Here is a 23,431-nt window from a genome sequence, read left to right on the forward strand (position 1 = left end):
AAAGAAACCAGGAACTCAGACACAGAAGAGGCAGAAGCAAACATGGACTGTGATTAACATCTCAGGAAAGCTTTTATCCGAAAACGGCATTCAAGTTCTCTCCAAAGGATTATCCTTCGGCCCTATTGTACTGCAAATGAATTCAACACCAGCATTGATTTATTTTATACTCTACACCTTAAGGCATGGTACAAGAGAAGTCCTATACCTCCTGCACATCTTTCAAACACAGGTCACTGGTTCAAATCAAATCAAATCAAATTTTATTTCTATGGCACCTTTCATACTTTAAAAGCAACACAAAGTGTCTCACAGAGGCTAAAAACAACAATGATAGAACATACCAACCCTCCCACCCCCATAAATACCCAGAGAGACACGGAGACGAACACACACACACATGCACACACACACAAGCTCAGACCCACTGCACCTATCGGACAGAGACATGGCCGGGAACCCAGACCTAAGGCAAGGAAAAAGCCACCCATAGGGGCCGACCACACTGAGAGGGCTCCTGGGCCACGACCACAGGGAGCGCCGCCACAGAGACAGCCCCGACCCGGACAAGAGGCCCCACACCAAGGTGCAGAGTCCTCCAGCCACCCGGGCCGGAGCAGTCCACAGAACAGCACCCCCGTCAGTGGACCAATCTGCAAAGTTGTCAACAAAAGGGATACTTTTGTTCAGACAGTATCCCTTCAGCCACCGGTGCAGCTGACGAAGGCGGTGGTGACGTCACCATAGCGATGTGGGGGAAGCGGGCCGGAGATAATCAGTCGCTTTCCCGTGTCCAGTAGGCGTTCCACGAGGGAGGTGAAATTCTGTTTGAGGATCTCCCTCTGGAGCTCAGTTTAAACCCAGATCCACCCTTTGCCCTTAGTTTCAGAACACAAATATTAAACACATTTAAAAAGAAGGTCCATTTAGACATAAATAGTTTATCGAATAATTAAAGGGCACCGACACATAAGGATTTTTCTCACAAAGACAAAAAAAAAGTGTATTGGAAACATTAGGAAAGGGTGACAAAAATTGTTCTTTGGAAAACTGATTCGGGTGTCACCAGCACCACTGTGATTTGGGGTAGAGACATCTATATCACTGTCAACTATGCAACCCAGAGTTTTATCAACCTCTGACATATAATCCAAATGAGACTTAGAAATAGAAAAAAAAAAAAGAGGTTGCCATCAGTTGGCTGGAATGTCCAAATGGCCAGTTTATTTTCCTTTTGACATGGGAAGGACAATGCAACCTAAACATGCTTTAGATTGTTTTTGTTTAGTTTGTAGGTTTTTGTTTTACACCGAAAGTTGGAGATCCAGTCGGTCGGGATGCAGGGGCAGGGTTGGGTACACGAGGTGAGATTTTTTTGCTCTAACCTGACAACAAGAAACATGTTTTGTTCAGAAGGCCATTCATCATGACCAAATAAATAAATCTGCTGCATTTATTTATCAACCTTCAGTATGTAGTTCTTGCACTGATTTGAGCATTAGTTGTAATGCTTTGGTTAGCAGGTGCCTTAAAAAACGTTATGCCTTTATTTTCCTCCTGTAGCCTCTTTTCTTCATCCTTTGTAGCTCAACATGTGGAGTATTGCATTCTACACTCAGTATACTGAGCATCAGTATACTCAGCATCAGACATAGAAATCCTCATTGAATGTGAGTTCAATAAATAAGGAAGTAAATTTAAAAATAAACGCTTTTCTCTGTTAATAATCATTTGGAGATCTGGATATCTATTGTCAAGAAGACTAAATTTACCTGAAAATGACTTACTTTCTCAGATCTGAAATCATTTTGGAATGTAAATAGAGAATCACTGAAAATCTTTCGACACAGGACACATGACCGAAAACCAGCGAATGGCAGTGAAATTTGACACTAAAAGCAGACAATGGATGTCATTTCATGGACTAGGATTGTTTTTGGTACCACTTTTGAGCGAGCACAGTTTTGTTGCTCAGCAATGTTAATCAGAATTTCACTCTGCAGGAACATTCCAGTTTCTATGGACCTCAGCTCATGCAAGTGCTCCTTGATGAGGTTGTTCAAGAAACTGTGAACTGTAGCCGCTGAGGGGATTACTGGTCAAATGTGTTTCTCCCATCAGTGCTCTCAGCCATGCTTAAAACATGTATAATCAAGTTGCCATGGCAATCAAGCTGTGTTGACTTCTTGGTCTTCTTGTCCCTGGTTGCAGTTTTGTTTAGAAAGAAAAATGACCCATTCAGTCAATGTGTATAATTTCTTTAAGACCGCACAGCTGTGGAGAACATTAAATCCCATCGAGCGCCTCAGACAGGGACCATTGTATAGAAATGGTGCAATGTTTGAGCCTTTATTGTAAAACTCTGGACCATTTGGGAGCATTCCTCACAAAAGCAAATACACTTAATCTAACGCTGGGGCGAACTGGACCTTTACGCCAACAGCTTTAAGCTTGTTATCTAGATTCTAGACAAGCCAGAACATGTTTAAAAGAATAAATAACCCTTCACTGAATAGCTCCTGCTCTTGTAAATTGTTCTTGGACAGATAACTGGATAATTACAACGTGACTCTAGTTTCTTTATAGTTTCTTTTCAATGACAACAGAGATGGGGGCAGCTTATTTTTTTTGCATCTTTACTATTGTTGAAAGCCTATGCCTTTAAGAAAGCTTCTGAAATGAGTGTTCCTGTTCAGAGAATTTCCAGTTTACAAATCAGAATCGATGGCTGTGTGCTTGTCAGAGGAAATCTCTTTTAAAGTCATATTGTGAAAGATTGACTGCGATCTCTTTTTTTTTTCTTCTTCTTTTTAGAAATGAACAGCCAAGTAAATGGAGTTGGCTGGCTGGTTTAAAGAATCAACAGACACAAAACTCAAGTTATGTGCTGAGAATAATCTTCTAATTTATTACCTGCTCTTTAATTCCCTCTGCTGGCCACAGGCTGCAGATGAAGGAGCAGCACGGCTTCTTCACCCAAATACATTCTCTACCATCAGACACAACATAAAAATAACGAAAGATAATCAGGAAGGAGAACATCACATTGCTCTTGTCTTTAATGCTTAAACATAGAAAGGAGCGGAGTATTGCTTTATACTCTACCACCTTTACTTATTTCCTTATCTCAACTTTAGAGATGGGCTCACAGGCACTAATATGTCTGAATATATGACAGAAGTGGTGATTCTATCATGTTCTGACTTTTTGTTGAAGTCACTAGCACAGAGAAATTGTCACAAGTAGAGGGGAAAATACATTTAATCACATCCAAGAGGCAAACACACAGTATCTGTAAATAAAATGAAAATGGAGAGAGGATGGCTTCTGCAACGGCATGATAATTGTAATCACCCCTGAAAATCTGCAGCGGACCTCTGCAAGAGAAGCAGGCAGCAGATTTAGTCATTTACCACACCGTCTGCTGACTTAAACATCATCATTGAAATCTGTGGACAGAAATCTAAATAGCAATGCACCTAAAGCCCTTTTCACAAAAGCACAGAGTCCTGGAAAACTGTTCTACAGATGTTCCAGAATGGTGGCATGTCTGAACCCAAAAGTCCGCAGCGTTCGATTTGACTTCTTGCTGAAATTGACCCTGCAGCACCTTTGTTAATCCTAAGGAGGATCAGCTGGTAACACAATAATACAATTTGGTCTTTGGTTTAAAAAGTGTTTTTTGATGCAAAATAAAAAAAAAATGATTATCTTATCTATCTACAAAAAAAACCCCCAAAACATATAGAAGCTGTGATACTTGATGGGACTAAACAGGATGTTGAAACATTTACTCTGGAGCCTTCTTCACCTATTCATCCTTTATACCTGCTTTGTCCTCTTCAAAAGGGCTGTAGCCTGTCCTAGCAGCAAGGTGCAGGTATGACCAATGAGCATAACGATATACTGGAACTGAATGTGAGTAATTAATGGCATGTTTGAAGACTTATTTTCAATTATCGATGAATTGGGTCAATTCTGAGCTTTTTTGTTCCCTGAAGATCTCAAAGCTAGAATTTGTCTTTTTCATCCCTTTTGTAGACGTGCAGGCTAAAATCCGTGTTGGAAGAGAATTAGAATAAGATATAAGCCAAACTTATGTGGTTTATTAAGATAAGTGATCCTTGAGGCAAACAACACTGGCAAGGAGCAGGCAATAAGGCGAAATCCAGAAAACACTCCAAAGAGTCCGAAAAATCAGGTGCAAAGCAGGATTGTCAGAAGGAGGTGAAGAGTAAGGTCCAGGAACAGGCAGAGATCACATACCGCAAAAAGGTAAATACGAGGAGCAAAAAGGGGTGGGAAGCTTGACACAGTGGCAAAGACAGGCTGGCGAGAAATGCAAGAAACAAAGAAGGACAAATATTGAGGTTAGTGATGACTAATGGAACACTGGTGTGAGGTAATGAGGTGCAAAGCAAACATAAGACACAAAATGGACTGAAATGCATAAGAGAAAGAAGGTGAACATAAAGCTTACTGCTACTTGAGAGGACAAAGCATCTGAAAATGAAAGAAAATTCAAACTGTGACATCGTGTTAGCAGGAGGACTCTTTGCTGGCATGGCAATAAAGACAGAGCTGGGCCTTCTCATCCTCAGGAGTCCATCTGCAGCGAGGCTTCAACAGGGGCTGTGAATATGAGGTTATGTCACGTTGCTGTTAAATGATGGAAACACTTTTCTTGCTGAGATCAAATAACACCAACAAACACAGACAACTAAAGTGCCACCACCTGCTGAGTTAAAAATATGTCCGGTAATTTTTCATGGTGTTCGGAAGGAATGTTCTCGAAGAAATAAATGCATTTTGAGGACTAGTGAGGTTGTCTGTTTTGTGCAAATTACGCATGCCTTATTTCTGCAGCCTCAATTCCTGGACACTGTCAAATGGAAACGATAATGCAACAAAACCAAACAAAAAAGTTCTCTAAAACCTGTATCTTGCTTTCAGGTTCGATGGTGCTGGTCCAGATGAGCCGGATGGTCCCTCTCCTCTTCAGTCTGGAGGACGCAGCCTCCATGACTTTCAAAAAGAATTTCATATTGCTTTAACCTGCATTTGTGGGTGACACGATGAACTGTTTTCAATGATTTCTGAAAAAGTTCCTGAGCACTTCTTTAATGCCGGGCATCCAATATTAATTTTTGGTACCATCTGGATGTCTGGATGTCTCCAGATGGTACCAAATCCTTTACTGGTATCATGTACCGTAGATGATTGTATATTCATATATATTGGAATATTCAAAGCCTTTGCAATTTTACATAGGGGAACATCATTTATGTAGTTTCCCTTTCGAATAAATAGTATTTTTTCATTTGATTTTCCATTTCAAAATGATGAAACTGATCCTCAATTTGCAGACACGGGTTTCTGCACGTTGCTGAGCCTCTGCCTCTCGAAGGTGCTCTTTTTTTTTTTTTTTTTTTAATCCAGTCACATTACTGACCTTTTACCAATTCACTCAATAACTTTAAATATGTTTATTTTTGTACCACTTGCTTCCCGCCAGCAGTGTAAGTCACTGCAGTTTGTTTTCCATTTACAGTTCTCGTGTCCCAACCTTTTGGAATTGGGCTCGTAAAAAGAATTCGTCTGACCACAGAACAGTTTCCCACTGCACCTCGGCCCATCTTCACTGAGCTCAGGCCCAGGTGAGGCAGCAGTATTTCTCTTCGTTTGTATGGCCTAGAAGTACTACATTCAACATATAGTGAAAAAGAACAGTTTTACTTAGTAATCTTTGTTTGATCTCGACTACGTGATCTGGATGTGCTTTGGAAAGTATTTCAATTCCAAATCCTCATCTAACCATATCTGCTAGAACAAATCAGCATACACAAGAGCAACTGAGGTGTAGGTCTTATGTCATTTCACTCTCTCCCTTTACATCAACTGTCAACACTTTTCATTTGCACTTAAAACATCAAAGGCTGGGTTCATTCTCTATAGTCTCATAGGAAACAGTTGGAGGAAACACAGAACGAGTAACTCATGCAGTAACGATACATCTGACTGTCTTCACCGTTGAATTTAATTATTTCTCTTTCTTTACAAAATAGAATAATTAGAAAGAAATATAATGGGAGCAGTACAATATAGAAATTGCAAGAAAATATAAGCCACAATAAAGAATAAACAAAAGGCAGTGACTTTTACTCCTTTTTCCTGCCTCGACAGGCCTGCCTGGAGTCGCCTGCATGTAAACAGAGACAATGCAAAGTCTGCTGTGAAACCGACTTATTTCTGAGAAAAGAAAAAAAGCATCACGCAGGAAGAGCTGGAACAGTTTAAGAGAGAAATGAGAAGTAACCAGGGGCATCCGGATGACTGAAAGTGAAATCTAAAACCATTTCCCTCGGTGGGACTTTTTATTTAGCTCTTTAGAGATTTCCTAAAATGAATTGACATGTAAATATGAGCAGATGCATAAATCGATACACGACTCTGCAAAACAACTACAAAAAGGTAGGAAAAAGCTCCAGCAAGAGGCATGATAACAGTTATTCAACACATTACTCTTGTTTAAATAAGCAAATAATATTTACGGACGACCACCACCTGACCAGCTCCATCGCAAAAAATATCACTACGGTCACTTCAATCTTTACTCATTAAACGCTACCTGAGTGCGGCTCCTCTGCGATTGGTTCGGAACGAGGTTCTTTCTGATGCAGTTCATGGGGCTCGGAACGAGAAGTCAACCGGAGTTATCTTAATAAAGCACAGAATAGTATTACATCTGAAACGCAAAGTGATATGAGCAAACTGTGCTCCGGAAGTGTAACATCAGACTTGGAATTACTTTTGGGATCTACAGCTGCGGCTGGAAGTAAAGGGACGGCTCATTCCATCACTTAAAGATGGGACCACGCTGGACGTTTCAAGGCCAAGGAGCGCGAGCCTTAACTTCCATTTTAAGAATAGCTTTCCGAAATCAAAGCCCATCATCGCCACCCTGGGACCAACAAGCTGTAAAAGTGATATATGCACTCCTGCCTGGATATGCCGAATGATGAACTGATAATAATGTTGAAGGTCATCAAATTTACAGAGCCTGAGAAACAGTTTGGACAGAGTTTGCCAAGATAGTCGCTGAATGTACTTAAGATTGCATCACTTTTATCTTGCTTCTCTAGTTGATAATAAAGATAATAATTCAACGTATTAGAAATTATCAACAAAGCACTGCACCTTAGTACAAGTACAAGGACGAATTCATTCCTGCAAAACTACTGCGCTATTAGTTGCTCTTATGTGGCTCCGTATACGAATAAACTTCACAAAATGTGATTCGTTTCAGGTTTTTTTACATTAAAATTGACTCATCGGGAAAGCAAATCCGACAGAAATTTGTAGATGGCGAGAGTGGAGGAAGGACCAAACACACGGGACCGAAAAAGGAGAAGCAGTTACAGACCTAAGGGAGAAGATTTGAAGCTTAAAATGTGACATTTAAACATCTTGTGCGTACTGCCCAATGACACGTCTGAAATAAGAGCAGCAGTGGACGTGCTGAATGACACGGAGAAAAGAAAAGATTTGTAAAAAAAATCACGTGTTTGGCTCTTCTGGAAAGAAATTTGGAAAAAGAACTGAGTACCCGTCAAACCTTTCCCTCATGATAACTCACGGTTAAGAGTCAATGATCTGTTTTAGAGACACTGGACAGCAGCTGTTCATCAGTTTGTGTTCACTGTAGACATTCATCAGAACCGTTCAGGCTGGCGCAGGCTGTGGTAATCAACTGATAAGTTATACAGATTATAAATGCCACGTAGTGATCAAAACCATTGTCCCCCACAATGGACAGAGGGTCAGAGTGTCAAGAGTTTGATGGCTAGACAACCCTCACCACATTAGGTCCATCCCGTCTTAAAAAAGTTAGGTAAATGCATGTTTCGTCCTTGATTTTTTTTGACTTGTGTGAAGACCAAACAACGATCTCTACGCACCGCAAGTTACAAAAAAACCCCAAACTGACCAGTTAAAAAAATGTCCATGTACTCTCACTGTGTCAGAGGACGCCGATGCGGGACGAGCTACGGGTGCAGCAGGTTGCCAAACGCCTGGAAGTGGGATGAAAGAACGGCAGGTGAGGAAGGTGAGGAGGACGGGAGGCTCAACTCCACCTGAAGCCTGCGGGGGGCGTCGGCCCCGCCGCCTGCAGCACCGCAGTCAGAGCCATCAGAAACAAAAGGTCCGCCACGCATGTGCAGGTGGTAGAAGCAGGAGTTTCGGAGGCTGTGGTCGTCGTGAGGGGATGGCGAGTTCCCGCATACCCACTGAGAGCTCTGAGCAGAGGGCTGGGACTGCAGCTGGACCGGAGCCGAAGGACAACAACTGTCTGAGCCTGGATCCCGCAAGTCGTCCATGGACGGGAAAGAGAAGGGACATTCAAACAGCTGCTGAGAACATTCGTCACCACAGAGCTCTGACAGACTCATCACCAGCTCACCATCTGGGCAGACAGAGAGAGGCTCACGGTTTACATTCTGTCACAGCTGTATTCAAACTTCCATTAAAGCTCTTATTTCTGTAGACATCCCCGCCAAGTATCAAATCCTTTCCATCAAATTAAAGCTAAACTGAGGAATATAAACCATTTAAAGCAAATTTTCCATGAATAACTGCACACTACGGCATTATTAACCAAAGATGTATTTAAGTGCCTCTTAAATTAGAAACAGTGAGATATTAGAACTCTTGTTGTTCTCTCTTGCCAACACCAGCTAATTATTAGAGTTAGGAACGTCTAGATATATCAGGCTAACACTGGTAGCAGCCAATACTCAGCTAGAGATGACATCCACCTGTGTGAGTTGCCATTATTAATGGGTTGGTGTGTCCTGGTTGTGTCAGATCGACTTTGCCTTGAAACTGATTTGTTTTACATTAAAATTTTTGAAAAGCATTGAAAAGTCACTATGTTCATAAAAGCTTTAAAATCTCTTGAAATCAGTTTATTCATTTATCCATTTTCTTTACACAACGGGATCTTTAATGCGAGCGATTGTGTTAAACGCTGTTGGATGAATTTACATCATTCAGAGATGTGCTTAAAGGGCGGAAATACTTTAAAACTGTTTACAGGCAAGGGAGAATAAATGAAAAAAAAAAAAACAATCAGTATCAACTGTCGGCCATTAGCTAAATTATTATCTTTCACGTGAGTATCAGCCCAATATTTCATAACAAGAGCAATGTGCATTGTTTTGTATTTTTGGTTATTTATAATGATTCAAATCTGTGCAAACTATCAAAATGTAAAACGGCCACAACAACAAATCAACTCATAGGCATACACCGACTGTCTGATCTCACAGCATTTCTGTCGATATTTCTGAATTTAACTTAGTCGTCTTAGTTGTTTTGAACATCCCTGAAGGTTAAAAGAGGCTGTTTGTTTTAGCCCTGTTCTCCCAGGTCTGATCAGACCGCGATTGCCTTCAACAGGTACGCCACTAGGATTTATTCCGATGACCACATAGTTTCATCCCATTTCCTTTACCTGCAGGCCCCGCCTGCTTTCTGAGGCCTGTGCAGACCGAGGTCATGGCTTTAAGAGAAAGCGGGGAGTTCGTCTGCGCCTGGGGCGGCCCTCCTCCTCTGGAGCATCGTGTCAACGTGCGCGCACACACATACACACACAGATAGACATGCGGACATGCACGCAAAAAACAACAACACAAAACACATGGGACAAAACAGTGGGAGAAAGCAAAGGTGGGGAGACAAAAAATGTTTTATAGCAAAACACAATGAAAATGCCATGTTAAAAATGAGAAATAAAATGCGATCAAAATAACAAATTCAGCTAAGTCTGATAACCTGCAGGTATAACACAACTGAGAAAGGAAGTATGTGATGTAAATAATACGTGTGACGTGATGCGTAAGCGCAGGCTTACACACAGACAGATGGGTAAAAACGCGTAGCTTCCAAAAGGAACGGAAATGGAACTCAATGCCTCAGGCGCAAAACAGTAGAGCTAATTGTGCCCAATAAAAATCTAATTAAACTGGAGTAAATCAACTAACGTTACGTAATTTGAAATAAATTTCCCCATACATTCTTTCATTGGTTGGAACATGTCAACATAAGAGTTTAGGGCATTGCGTCTGTAACCTTGGTGTTCTGTTGATCAGCTGTAAGACAGGAATTCTACGGGGGAACAAAGCTCAGTTTTAGAGCTGAACAGAGCCCATCACATCTGGTATCCCAAACGTTTACCTTGTTTGTTTAGGTCCAGGTTTGAGTGAGGAGGTATTGGGGACTCGAGCTGCCCAGCGCCCATGGAGCTGTGCGACAACAACTCTGAAGAACTGTTGCTTCCCTCGAGATCCCCGCCCTCCCCGTCCTGGTCTCCGTCCTCTCTGAAACACACAACCCAACCACTGTGAGCATGAGAACCTTCAAGCTATTTTTGCTACGCTGCACACTCCTCTATCATATTCATTTTTATCAGCAAAAGCACTTACACTGCGTTACTGTATTCTATCATTTGGGTGAATCAGCGCTTTAAAAAGGTCACAAGCAGAGTAACTCTTACCACACACATATTAAGACGAATCCTTTTTTGGAGGAATTACTCTAAGAACACAATTCCCTAAATCAGTCGCTTACAGATCAAATTTAGATACGTTAACAGACTAAAAAGGTTTGGTATTACTCAGGCTCCCAGAATGGATGAATTTACTGAGACATTCAGAGTACTCGTACATAAATAAAGCTAAACGGTAGCAAACTGAATATAAGCTGAATAATAAAAGTATGAGTGTTCAAAACCCAACATATCTTCACTTCCCTTCCCAAGTTCCAAAATTCCATGTTCCTAATCTAAATTGTGACTGAAACATGGCGACAGAAAGCGCAGAAATGACTGCACTACAGAGGGAAACTGAAAATGCTGTCAGGTTTCTGTAAATTAGCACAGAGAAGAAACAGAAAGCATCCTATTTGAAAAACATCACAGACTGACTCAAGGCAGAAAGGCTCTGCAGAAGGCGATTAAAACTGCCCAGAGCATTATCTGTGCCCATGCCAGACGATGATTTGACTCGGTGACTGCATCTACCGCCGTCTCAGACTATCTATTGACTGCATAGAAGGCTTCAGAGGAGATTCTTTGCTCTGGCTTTGAGACTACCGATTCAATCCTTCTCACGGTCCCAAATCAGCTTAATTGACACGTTACATTTACGGTTATTTATCCGTAAATAACCGTAAATGATAAAGTCATTTATAAATGATAAATGACTTTATCATTTATTCCATATGAATTAGTTTCTACGAATGGTATACAGTGAACATAAAATCAATAATTTGGTCGTTCAAACTGTGGTTGTATGGTGAGATTTATTGATTTATTGCTGACAGTTTAACTACAAATCCCACTTTCAGAAGAGCTGAGAGGTTTTTGGTGTTGGACAGTGGGTAACACTGGTACTTTGTGAGATTTTGTTGCATTTCCATCTCCAAAAAAAGATGAAGCAGAAAAAGTCAGAAATATTCCTTATATGGCAACACAATTAGCCTCTGAAGGGCATTTAACACAGCCAACCATGTATGTTTTGGCTCAGCATGCCGGTGTCCCAGCAGTACTCACACGCTCCCCGACTGAAGACTGTACTTCTTTCTGCTCAGCCTGGTGGCCTGCTGGGTAAAGTACATGTGCCGTGCAGACTTCTTCCACATGTAGTAATACTCCACACACTCTCCCACGGAGCGTGTTCGTACCTGAGGAGGAGAAAAGGATGCAACTTAGTACTTTGCATGCAGACTGAATGCAAAATGTTCAAGCCTTTGGTCCTTGAGCGCTCACCTTATTAGCCTGAATGAGGTGGAAGTTTTTCCCGTAAACTCGATAGCCATGCTCAAAGTTCCTACACTCCTCCTCACTCCAAGAACACAACTCATCTAAAGACAGGAGGACAGGATTAAAGAGTTACCTGTCAATTTAAATTCAGAACATATAAAATAAACAAATAAACACTTCCCACATTAAAAAAAAAGAAGTGTAAATCTGATAGATTAGATGACGTTCTCTCCTCAGTTTTGTATCTATTTTGTTGTCATTTCTGGCATTCTCCTAACCACGGGAACAGAGTTGGTTTTAAACGAGAGCTTCGCTGCTGGGTAAAAGATCTGGGAGCAGTTCATCCTCTTCAGAGCTGAGCTCAGTAAATAAAACTGTTGAATGCAGCAGTGTCCTCTGCAGGAAATCATTTTCAGGAAGTTTTTATCTTTAACCGAGTGGGAAAGTTCACCCCCCCTCCCCCATACTCACTTCTGTAATTCGGCAGTTCACCTTACAAAGTGACAGCAAGCGGAGAAACTCCACAAACTGCCAAGTGTTTCTGACTCGTCAAATGTTCCATCTTATCAGGGTTATCCGAAGTACGAGTTTGAAAGGTTTCGAATATGCACGCAATGGCAAAAATAGGACATCAGGAAGGGTCTTACCACTGAACACTTTCACATTGAAACGCAATCGCCTCAGTGCCTCGTCTGTGTTGAAGTTGCATTTTACCAGTTCATACAGTGCCTGAAATTCAAGAGAGAAAGGAGGAGGGAAAGCTAAATAATAATAATAAAAAAAACACATTTATGATCTAACTTGATAACTGAGAATATATAAATAATAAATCGTTAGATTAAACTACTGGAAGAGGTGTTCTCAGGCATGTTCAGACAAAAGGAATGTGGTTAAAAAGCTGAACAAGCAAGATGTCAGGACAACAATAAAATTGGGAAATATTCAAATTAACGCGTCAACAAACTCCTCCTCATTTGGTTTTAGGGCTACATATTCACCTATTCTCTCAGGGCATTTAGTACATGGGTACACTATAGCTAAGTTTGAACTCACTCACTTTGTGACTGTATTTTCTAAGATAATCTGTGTACCTGTTCACTGTCTTGGACAGTAGCCCCTTGTGCCCATACTGCCCCCTCCTGGCCACGAGGCCTCTGTGCATTTCGCAAGAACCCCTCGACTTCCTGCACTGGCAGAACCCCTGGTTTCCACAGCAACTGGTCTTCACTGCTGTAGGCTGGAGGGAGAGGAGTCGTAAAAGAGGGTGTGAAGTAATGGGAAGGGCAGAAGCAGTGGACGAGAAGGATGAGAAAGATGTTGTGTTCGTTTGGCTTTAAAAGTCTGAACTCGTAGCTGTGAATGACGTGACAGTCAAGTTGGAGGTGTTCCAGTTGCAAATTTGCCCCTGCAAACACTACAACAACATGTCTCACTGGTCGAGGCGGGACAGTACCACACGTGCGACTGATTTGAGTGAATAAATAACACTTTAAACCTTTTTTTACTCCAGCTATCACCACTTTTTATGTGTGGGGTAGACATGTTGGAGTTTCAGGTTTGGGCTGGTGAGGTTCCTCTAAATTTCCAGATTGGAAATGATTTTTTTACAACTGGGAACTGGGAAATTCGACTTCAAAAGTTCAAATGGAATTCATAAATAGAAAACAGAATAAAATGGTTGCCTAAAGAGCTGCGTCTTCGGTAAGAGTTTGTTCTTTTCAAATCCACCACACAAGGGTTTTAAATGGCTGAAAATATGATGCAATATGAATATCATAAAAAAAATAATTATGCAACATATATATCATGATATACATTATATATATATAACTATGTTATACTTATTTTGTACACCACGCCAATAACATGAGTTTCTTACCTCTCTCCTGGTAGTTATATGGGCTTATTGGAGGGATTCTTGCTTGATACATGGAGCCAACCATGATCTCCTGAGGAAGAAATCAAAGGAATAGTTGTGATACTTGCATGCCAAACAAAACTTCAAATCTGGTAGCTTCTTTAAAAGTTCAGGGCTCTGACTAGAATCAAATTCAGGCTTAAGTAATACGTCACTTTGGTTTTTAGAATGTTTGAAGATTTTATCCCCATGTATTTTTCACTTTCTTGCGTTACAGCATCTCTGACCAGCCAGTAAAACCAGAGTGACCTTGTCAAAAGATCAGATCTGGTATGTCCGGGAATGATTTAGGTTTAGTAGGTCCAGAAGAGTGTTCCCTGCAGGTACGTTCACACTGGATAAACCTGTGCTGTATTGACAGTGGTTAATGCCAGAAGAAGTGTAGCATTGTATTTGTGTAGTATTTACAAAAGAGGTAAACGCATCTTTATTTAATATTGCTCAAAAGGCAAATCATTCCAAATAATATCGCCTCAAGTTAATTGCAATACACAAGTATTTTCTCTCATGAATAAACAGAAACAAATACATCAGAGAGACTGGAACTATAGGTCTCAAAGTACAAACCACTGCATGGAAGTGATCACCAGCGATCCCAAATGAAATTGGATAAAGCTGTGATTTCCAGTTAGACTAAGTCTCTGATCAATGATAGAAAATGACTCTCAATGTTGGATCTTTAGGTACATGGCAGAGAATTCTGTTTGTGAGACCTTGCAAGGATGCAAAAAGACAGGAATATCAATGACCACATAAAACCGAGTGGAAGTCAGCTCTAAGAGATCTGATAGAGCGGAGGACATTGCTTTATATCAAACTCTACTTGTATGACAGGTTCTTTGGTTTGTTAGAGGATCGATGTATTTAGCTTGGATTCAGTCCAGCGTGTTTTGTGTGTAATTAATCACGGCCGCCAAGGTAAATGTATAATCCAAACCGTGAGACACGGAAGTGAGAGCATGACACGAGGTGAAAACTATAACCCGGCCAAGTATGTTGCATTTCTACACTTTATGATGGAATACAACACTTTAGGGTATTTTAAAGAAAAAACGAGCATCTCCACCAAACAACAGGTGAAAAATAAAAGATTTCTCCAGATATCTGTGCAACGCTGCTGTCCATCATGCAGATGAGAAATGACTTGATAAAAAAAATAAGGCAGAACGCGTAATCTAGATGTATTCTGCAAATATACGACAAAAAGCTTCTCTTCTCTCTCCCTAAAAGAAACAAATATCATAAGAAACTAGAGAGCCTCTGTAACCTGAGATCCAGTTTGAGACTACACGAGATTCTCATGCTTAGTGGCCTACCTTGTGCTCTTCATTGGAGGGAATAGAGGCATCATCAGAGTCCTCATCTGATGTGCTGACTGATGTGGCTTTATCTCCACCTTAAGGAGGCAAAACAAGAGAGGGAACACCGGGCATTTATTACAAAAGCTGTACAGGTAGCGGCTGTCAAGGTTTCGTCAAAGGACTCGATGCTTTCTTAAAGCCAGGTGGTCTCCTGACATATCTAAAACCTCTACACAGGCTGAACATAGTATGTAAATGTAAAATAGGTTTTATGTAATTCACTGTAAAGGAAAGTTAAAGACAAAGCAACAAACCAAGAAAAGAGTCAAAGAACAAGAAGGCCCTTCCTGTTTTTCACCCTCAGAAAAACTACGTGCAGCCCAGTGATGAGAGACAAAGAAGCGCACCGGCCATAAATCTGGTTTTCATGATATTTTGTGAACTCAGCAACAATACTTTGCCTGCTTTTTTCCCCCCAAACATAATCATCCCTGAGGAGAGCTTTCTCCAAAAGGTTTAATCTAATTCAGTTCAGGAGGGTTTGAGTGCCTTTGACGTAATTCTATCATACAGTGAGTGACACATAAAGCCTGAACAAGCCATCACACAGGAGCATCCCATAACAAAATAATACAGAAAGCAAAAAAAAAGAAAAAAAAAAAGATAAAGATTTGCAAGTCATTTTCTGATATTGAACCCGACATCTCATGTTATTTGAAAAATATTGCCTGGTTCTGAGTAACAATCTGCAACCTCATCAAAGCGCAGTATTAAAACTTCTCCATGAGAAAAAGATCCTGGGAAAAAAGAAAGTCTTCAGTGATCTTTCTTTCTTAACAGCAGTTTCGTCAGAAAAAGGTCCCGGGGCTGTTTCGTTTCTAACAGAATTACAAAACCAACCATTCATTTATCAGTCTCTCTTTGCTGTGAGAACTTTAAATGCCACGAGGACGTGTTACTGTGCATCTCTGGTGTGCGTTACCCTGGAGGCGGCGAATCAGATCCGAGGTGTTTGAGGAAGTGAGATCATAAGCCGATGCTTCTTCCTCCTCCTCCTCCCCGTGAAAAAGACCCTCGTTTATTTGACCCTGCGCGTCATGAAAACAAGACATCAGTGAAGAAATAAGTCAGCAGAACAAAGCCCAACATTCTCAGAAATGCCAAAAAAGAAAGAAAATCCATATTCCTTCCACGCGTAACAGTTAAACTAGACTCTTCACGTTCAGCTGCAGTCATTCAGAAGGTAAGGCTGACCATTAAAAAGACAATGACACCAATCGGAACATTGAGATCACTGGTATGTGTTCGTATGCATCGATTATACCTTTTCAAGCGTCATGTCTGGCATGCTGGCAGCCATGAGGCAGGTCTCCTTCTCTGGATCGGATACTGTATAACCGTACAAAGCCAGCAGCTCCTCCAAGGGAAGCTCACTGGCCTATTAACAATTCATTGAGGGAACAACAACATGGGGAGGGAAATGATTGGGTGAGAGGGAGACAAAGCACACAAATGTTTCAATATTTTCCACTTCTTCTTTTGAAGAACATGCTCTAAGCGGCTGTCAGTTTGATGATCACAGGTACACTCCTGACTGTTTTCTGCAACTCACAAGTCAGCGTCGAACAGCAAAAATGCTCCCAACATGTCTGCGACTGATAAAACAAGCGAACCTCCAAGATTAACAATTCACTAGAATTTGAAGTTACAACTTTTCAGCGATTGGGAAGACACGGTGGAAGCGGGCCACCTCCCAGGATGTCTGCCATATTTTCACAACACGTGTGGTGTGTGTCAGTGTATCGTGAAACGAACGATGGAGACTTCTGAGGAGCACAGAAATAGAGCAGTGGATGCTCATCAAATGAAAGCTCACAAAACCAGCAACAATGAGTTTGCAAACCAACAATCCTGAGTCACGCATTTCACAAATGGACACAGTTCATGACCCCTGTTGCCCTTCCCCATGGTTCAGTCCCAAAATTTGCTCCTTGAGCAATGCATGCAAAGCATGTCTGTGAGATGAGGGGGAAAACCCCAGGAAATTCCTGTGCAACTAAAAGCCTCTTTTGGGTCAACAAATGATTATGAGTTTGTTATATTTATTCCAATGAAGAGCGTTACGTTTACATAAAGGAAAAAGCACTTCACAAGGACTTCATCCTATCTGTGAAACGTGGTGGTGGTAATATCATGGTTTGGGCCCGGTTTGTGCCATCTGGGAACTCCTGCGGTAATAAAAAGAAGGGAAGCGCAGAAGTTCTTCTGTGTACCAACAGAATTGTGGAATGGCCCGAACGTAAAAGGGAAATGGTGCAGAAGAAAAAGAAGTGGGCAGTTCATGTGAGCAAAGCCACCAACTTCCCTGAGCTAAAGCTACTCCGTACATGTGAAAGAGGCAAATATCCTCCAAACTGATTTGCAGGGCTTAAGACTTCCAATTGAGTTGCAGCTACACCAAATACTGAAAGGCTCACATATTTTTGCCAAACACCGAAGAAACTTCTAAAGGATCGTCAAACAACACCATCAATGGGAAAGAATGTCATATTCTGTCCTTGCCTTTTGTGCCATTGTACATGGCAATAGTTTATTTTGAATATACATTTTTACGCTAAGTTCTACTGCAACCGTTTAATAATTCTACTTCAATCTTTTAATAATATCAATTTGAAAAAAAAAAATTATTTGAACAGGAACAAATCTAATTTCTTAATGGAGTAAAACTTGTTATTAGACCGATTAGGTTTTGTCAGTTAAGGACAACACAAAAACTCAAGATGACTGAAAAGAAAAAACGAGCAATTCTTTCAAAAACAGTGTCTCAAAACAAATACCGACCCAAATTAGACCGACCCTTAAACTCACTATGAAGAACTCTGACTGCAGAGCATGTTTATCCTTCTGACTTCTTTCCGTTAAATATTTTGAACGACGACATCGTTTTTTTATGAGTTAAGGGTATATAACTTGTTTGTGACCAAACGCTTCCTGCATTATTTTGCACGAGGATCGTGGATCATTTCAGTCCTCAAACTGGCTTACCAAAAAAAGTGTATCACATTGACTGAAAACCTGTTTGATCTCGAATAACAAAATATTCAATGATCAAATTCTTTCATTTTCTTCTAAAATCAAACTGTAAGTTTCCTTTTGTACAGTATGAACACGGTTCGGTTATTACACTGATTTTATACTCTTCTCGGAACACAAACACCACCGCTTTGTGGAGGCGTTACAAACAGATACCCCTCACTCCCTCAGACCTGGAACGACATTTGGGAGGCTTTCATGTTTCCAAAAGGCATGTGAACATTGTGCCAACATACACGATCAATTTCATTTCTCAAACTGATAAACGTAAGGTCCAAATCAATCACTTCCCAATCGAACTAATAACGATGAAAAGGAAAAATCCTAACCTCTCAAATCTTTTCCCATTTCCTGTTTACAGTATCTTGGGAAGTTCTAAAGCATTTCTGTGAGAACCCTCACATTTTAAAATCCCGCTCTCAAACACTGATTTGAGGTTTTTAGACAGCTTTTTAAAACTAAGCCTTATATCTGAATGGGTTATGGTCCTATAAACGATATAACTATATAACGTATTTAGTGAAAAACGCAAAAGGTTGACCGTACAGGGTGGGGCTTTGCTGCCATCTTCATGGAGCGTGGACTCTTCTGCTCCAACTCCTCTAAGAGTTGTTACCACTGCTGCTGCTTCTTCTTGCTGAGGGCTGTCATCGCTGCCTTTTGCCCATTCTCCTCTAGGCCACCACTTCTGCACTCATGTCCCGATGCTTTTCACCCACCTACAGACACACACACACACACACAGTATCATTTGTATATGGCGTTCAAAATCATGTGAAAACAGCACCGTGCAGCTTACATGCACACAGTACATCTAAGGCACACATGTACACGCAGACAACATGTGATCGAACTGTGGCTGATCCCTGCTCATCCCATTACAGCTCAGCTGACTGCTTTTAAACTTTTCAGTTATGAGACTTGCCGCTTAGGGACTTTAGGGTTACTGAAGGCACAGCTATCATTTTAAGGGGGATCGTGGGGTGGGGGCGTAGTTTGGGGAGGCACACTGATTATGTCCCCCTCAATATTTACAAAACATGCATTTGCCTCTCTCCTAATAATGACACCGGGCAATCAAAGTAGCCTACTTTGGTTTTAAACAACTAGAATGTTGCCAAATTGACGCAACAATCCCTCCAGAAGTGGCAGATCTTGTACATATGAATAATGCGGCTCATACGAGAACTGGATCATTTGCGGTAAACTATTATCCTTGTCACATACACAAACATTAGTGGAACAATACTTCCTCCTTTTCTTTGGTGCAGTGCACTAGCTACTTGGACCAGTTTAGCATCACCCCTGCCATCGGGTTTACATTTACTAGTGTTGCGAATATAAGCCAATCTTTTGAAAAGCAGCAAAAAAAGAAATGTAAAAAGAACCTTCCTATTGAAATCAACGAGGCATTGCTTCCGGTCTTAATACAGTAGAAAAAAATAACAGTGGTGCTGGCTGGAAACAAAAAAAAAAAGGAACAAACAACAACTGCGGTGGACATCCACAAGAGGAAAACGGAGGAAGCTCTTCAGGAACAACTTTATTCTTTGGGAATATCTGGGATATTATGTGATTTCTGGGAAGACACCAGTCAGTCGGTCGCGTGAGTTTACTTTTTGCCGACTCAGACCACAAACAGCTGGCGAGTTACGTCCTTCTATTCTTTGCAAAGTCAGATGAACATTTGTTCATCACAATGGGGTTTCCATTAAAAAAGAGAGACAGACAAAATTCATTATGCACTCAGATGCACTCAGTTTTCAATTAAAAAAAATAAGAAAACGAGGAACAAAGTAGTGGTGAAAAGCGAATCGAGGAGTATACATTTAGACCACTGTGACAGTCTATGACAGACTGTCTGTGGTGCTTGTGGCGATTGCATCTGTAATACAACCTCACTTTTAAGATTCTTATACTTCCTATTCAGTGCATTTAAGGAGCATTAGTGCCCTGGGTTTTTGAGTCTTAAACAGGTTTCGGTCCTATTCGCATTTTGGCATTTACATCCTGTGGTCATGGTCATTTAAGCATCCACGTCCGGGTCATTTCAGCCACTGTGGTCTTTGTCAGCAGTATTGCTCAGAACTGGGATTTTACAGAGTACTTTAAATAGCACATCCATATTTGCATAACCAATCAAAGACCTTACTATGTAGTTTATTGTTAGCTTTTTATATAGCTTCTTATATCTTCATTTGTAAGTCGCTTTGGATAAATGCTAAATGCAGAAACATAAACATAAACCTTACATGGTCTCTGAGAGCAGAATAAGATTCTTAATTGTGCAACACACAAGGAAAAAAAATCTAATGATAGCAAGGATACTGTTGCACAGTAAAACAGAGTCACATGTTCATCAGGTCCTCTTAAAAATGATTGACCGTGCTGTGAATAATGAAGATTCATGCAAAAAAAAACAAAAAACATGACAGTTCCTGGTCTTTTCCTGCCACAACATCTTTCCAATGTCAGCTTTAGTATAAAACGCATTAAGCAAAGTGAGACATGCTTTAGATCCACAATGAAGGCCACAAAAGACTTTAATAAAGAAGGGAAAAAAGAAACTTTCCCTCGCATCTTAAGGGTGATAGCTACCTAGAGACTGAACAGAGCTCTAAACAGCACCAATACACGTTCACACATGGTGCCAGCAGCCACTAAATTAGACAGTTTACTTCTAAAGACACCAAAAGTCCCACTCCCAACCCATCGGGCGCTGTCTGTCTGACCAGGGGCGCTTTCCTGTGACTTGGTGCTGAACGTCTCCTCCTCTCCCCGGCTCGCGACGTGAGGCACGAGAAGGAAACAACTAGTTTTCAATATTTCCAAGAGACACCGTCAGAGTTTACCGCCACCGAGTCATGTCAAGTCTCCCAACTTTCAAACTCAACCCCCTTCGTTGGACGGACGCACCTGAAATAGTTCAGCACCACCTCGTTAGACCCCGCCGGGCTCCCTATTGTTTTCTACGCCTGTACTATCAAGACAGAGCGAATGGCTCTTTAAAGCCAAGAACGCGGTGCGAGACGATACGCCGGAGAGATTCTCCATTTCTCCACCCCGCTTCCCGGTTGTAAATGGCCACATAGCTCTCTTCCACCCGTCGCTCACGAGCCGGAGAAACCGTCGGCAATGTTGTGTGCCACATGGAGTGACACAAGTTTGAAATTCGGCCCGGTTTCTCTAACATTTGGGTCATTACAGTCCTCGTTTTCGCCTACTTACCTCCGCCATTCCGTTTCTGCGCAAGCTTACTATTGCCCGGATGTTGTAGGTCTACTCTTCTGTACAGCTCCGTTTATTGCCGCAACGATTCAGCGACGGCGGCCGTAGTACGGCTCACTCCAGAGAAACACTGACTTTTCCATAGTTATTCTTTTTTCTTCTTCCAGTTTTAACTTTACCGCTTAACTGGATTTTTTTTACATTTTCCCCATACTTTTGTAAAACTATTTTTAAAGTCTGCCACAACCGCCATCACTTTCGGTATCACTTAAAATAAATGAATAAAAAAAAACTCTGATCTTACAGCATTGAATATTTCAAAACAACCGACTAAAGAACAAACGATAGAAGAATTAATTAATATATAATAAATAGCCTACTATTTAATTTGCTATAAAGAGTGAAAAGACCCTATGTTCCTCTGTCAAGATGAAACAAAAATAGTCCACATGTTAAATGGAAATGGTACGTCTCAGTCGAGACGTTTGAGGTTTCATATGTTGAAGACTATACGTCCCATGCTGATTATGTGCATGAAGGAGGGGACAGGACATGGTCAAAGCTGATAAAGACTGTATATGACTCTCTCCTCAGCCCACGATTGTTTACAGTCCGCAAGAGAGGCAAATTCAATGTAGATGTTATGGAGCCTGCATGTTGACCCCACGTGACTTGATTCATCCACAGCCAACAAAACAAATCACCTGAAAATGATTAATTTGATTTGTCTCGTGACTTAAATAAACAGAGGTATCCCACAGTCACCGAGCCACTTGGGATACAAGGACAAGTAAGCAAAGGAAAGAAGAAAGGTTTCTTCTGTTTCTTGCTCATCATCATAACTTTCTGAAGCTGACTGAAGTAACAGAAATACGATGTTTATTTATTGATGTGCAATAAAAAATGTTCAAGGGAAAGTCTGTCTGCATGTCAACATCTTGATTTTATTTTAGAAAGCAGTTTAGTCAGTTAAGGGGATTTCTACAAAAGACCAGATCATTCCCTTTCCTGGAGGTTTTAAATATTAACGTCTCTGTGTTTTGCTCATTCTCAAGCTATCTGATTTTGAGACGTGTGTCTTAACTTTTGAGGAAGCAGCAGTTGTTCACTCAATCAATTTGAAATGACTTAACAAATCAGAACTGTTGGTGTTTCCCAAAACCACCTCCAACCTGTTTCAGAGCAGTTGCAACTACCTGATTTCTATCTATCTGTCACCATCACCTGACTCAGTATATTTGTCCAAAGGTAATCCAGGGAGAAAGACTGGGGTTGTATTCCACAAAAGGTCAAGCCACACAGAGAAAACCAAACAAAGCACGTTTGTTTGCGGGGAGAGTGTGAGTGCACATGCTGGGATTTCTGTTTGTGCCAAATTTTTTTAATCTAAATTTAGAATTTAGACACTTTGTGTGGTTGGATGGGATTTTGCCTTCCTGACTCTGTTTGCGTTCAGCTGGTTCGCTGATACACTTCTCTCAGGTAAACTGTAACTACAAGCCACACGAGCAAGCATTCACTATCTTTGAAAACAATGTCCTTATTTCTAGCCTTTCAGCGTCAAAAGGCAACTAAATATTCCATTGTCCTTTTTTCATGCTGCAAAGAAAGAGAGAGATTTCTGAGCATAAATCATGGCGGCATATAAGTGCACATTAACAGACAGCTCCTCTCTCATTTAGAGACCTCTCCCCCTTTCAACTGCTCTCAGTGAAAAGAGGCCATACAGGCAAAGGCACTTGTGCTTGTTAACTCTCAGTGTGTGCTTTGTGTGAAGAAGAAAAAGCCTTTCACCAAAAGAACAACAAATTGTTTTGCAAGGCTTTGTGGGTGGTTACATTTGGAGCTTTATGAGAGAGGAAGTACGCAGGATTCTGTTGAACTTTATATCACTGGGCGAGAATTGTGTTGTGATTTAGTCCATTTGATTTTTGTCCATATAAACTTGTCAGCTATATCCCTGTTGTGCCAATAAACCCGTGCCCACCATTACAAAAATGAAAAGAAGGGAAAACAGTTGGTTTTGGGAGGTAAATAAAGAATAAATGGCCTTATAGTATTGCCTTATTT

General features: G+C 41.0%; 1 protein-coding gene across 1 annotated transcript; it reads right to left on the reverse strand.

Moving 5' to 3' along the window:
- Nucleotides 1–6,361: 6,361 nt before the first annotated feature.
- mier2 (mesoderm induction early response 1, family member 2) lies at nucleotides 6,362–21,499 on the reverse strand. The gene is made up of 13 exons (XM_072389620.1): nucleotides 21,362–21,499; nucleotides 18,680–18,852; nucleotides 16,365–16,478; nucleotides 16,023–16,128; nucleotides 15,056–15,135; nucleotides 13,701–13,770; nucleotides 12,913–13,058; nucleotides 12,469–12,550; nucleotides 11,828–11,922; nucleotides 11,612–11,742; nucleotides 10,237–10,379; nucleotides 9,515–9,610; nucleotides 6,362–8,464 (listed from the first exon to the last, which is right to left on the reverse strand). Exons 2-13 carry the CDS (start codon nucleotides 18,704–18,706, stop codon nucleotides 8,046–8,048), a joined length of 1,509 nt encoding a protein of 502 aa, XP_072245721.1. The 5' UTR covers nucleotides 18,707–18,852; nucleotides 21,362–21,499; the 3' UTR covers nucleotides 6,362–8,045.
- Between the last annotated feature and the right edge of the window lie 1,932 nt (nucleotides 21,500–23,431).

The sequence above is a fragment of the Leuresthes tenuis genome, unplaced genomic scaffold (genome assembly GCF_036924035.1).
Source record: "Leuresthes tenuis unplaced genomic scaffold, fLeuTen1.0.hap1 SCAF_7, whole genome shotgun sequence".
NCBI classification, from domain to species: domain Eukaryota; kingdom Metazoa; phylum Chordata; class Actinopteri; order Atheriniformes; family Atherinopsidae; genus Leuresthes; species Leuresthes tenuis.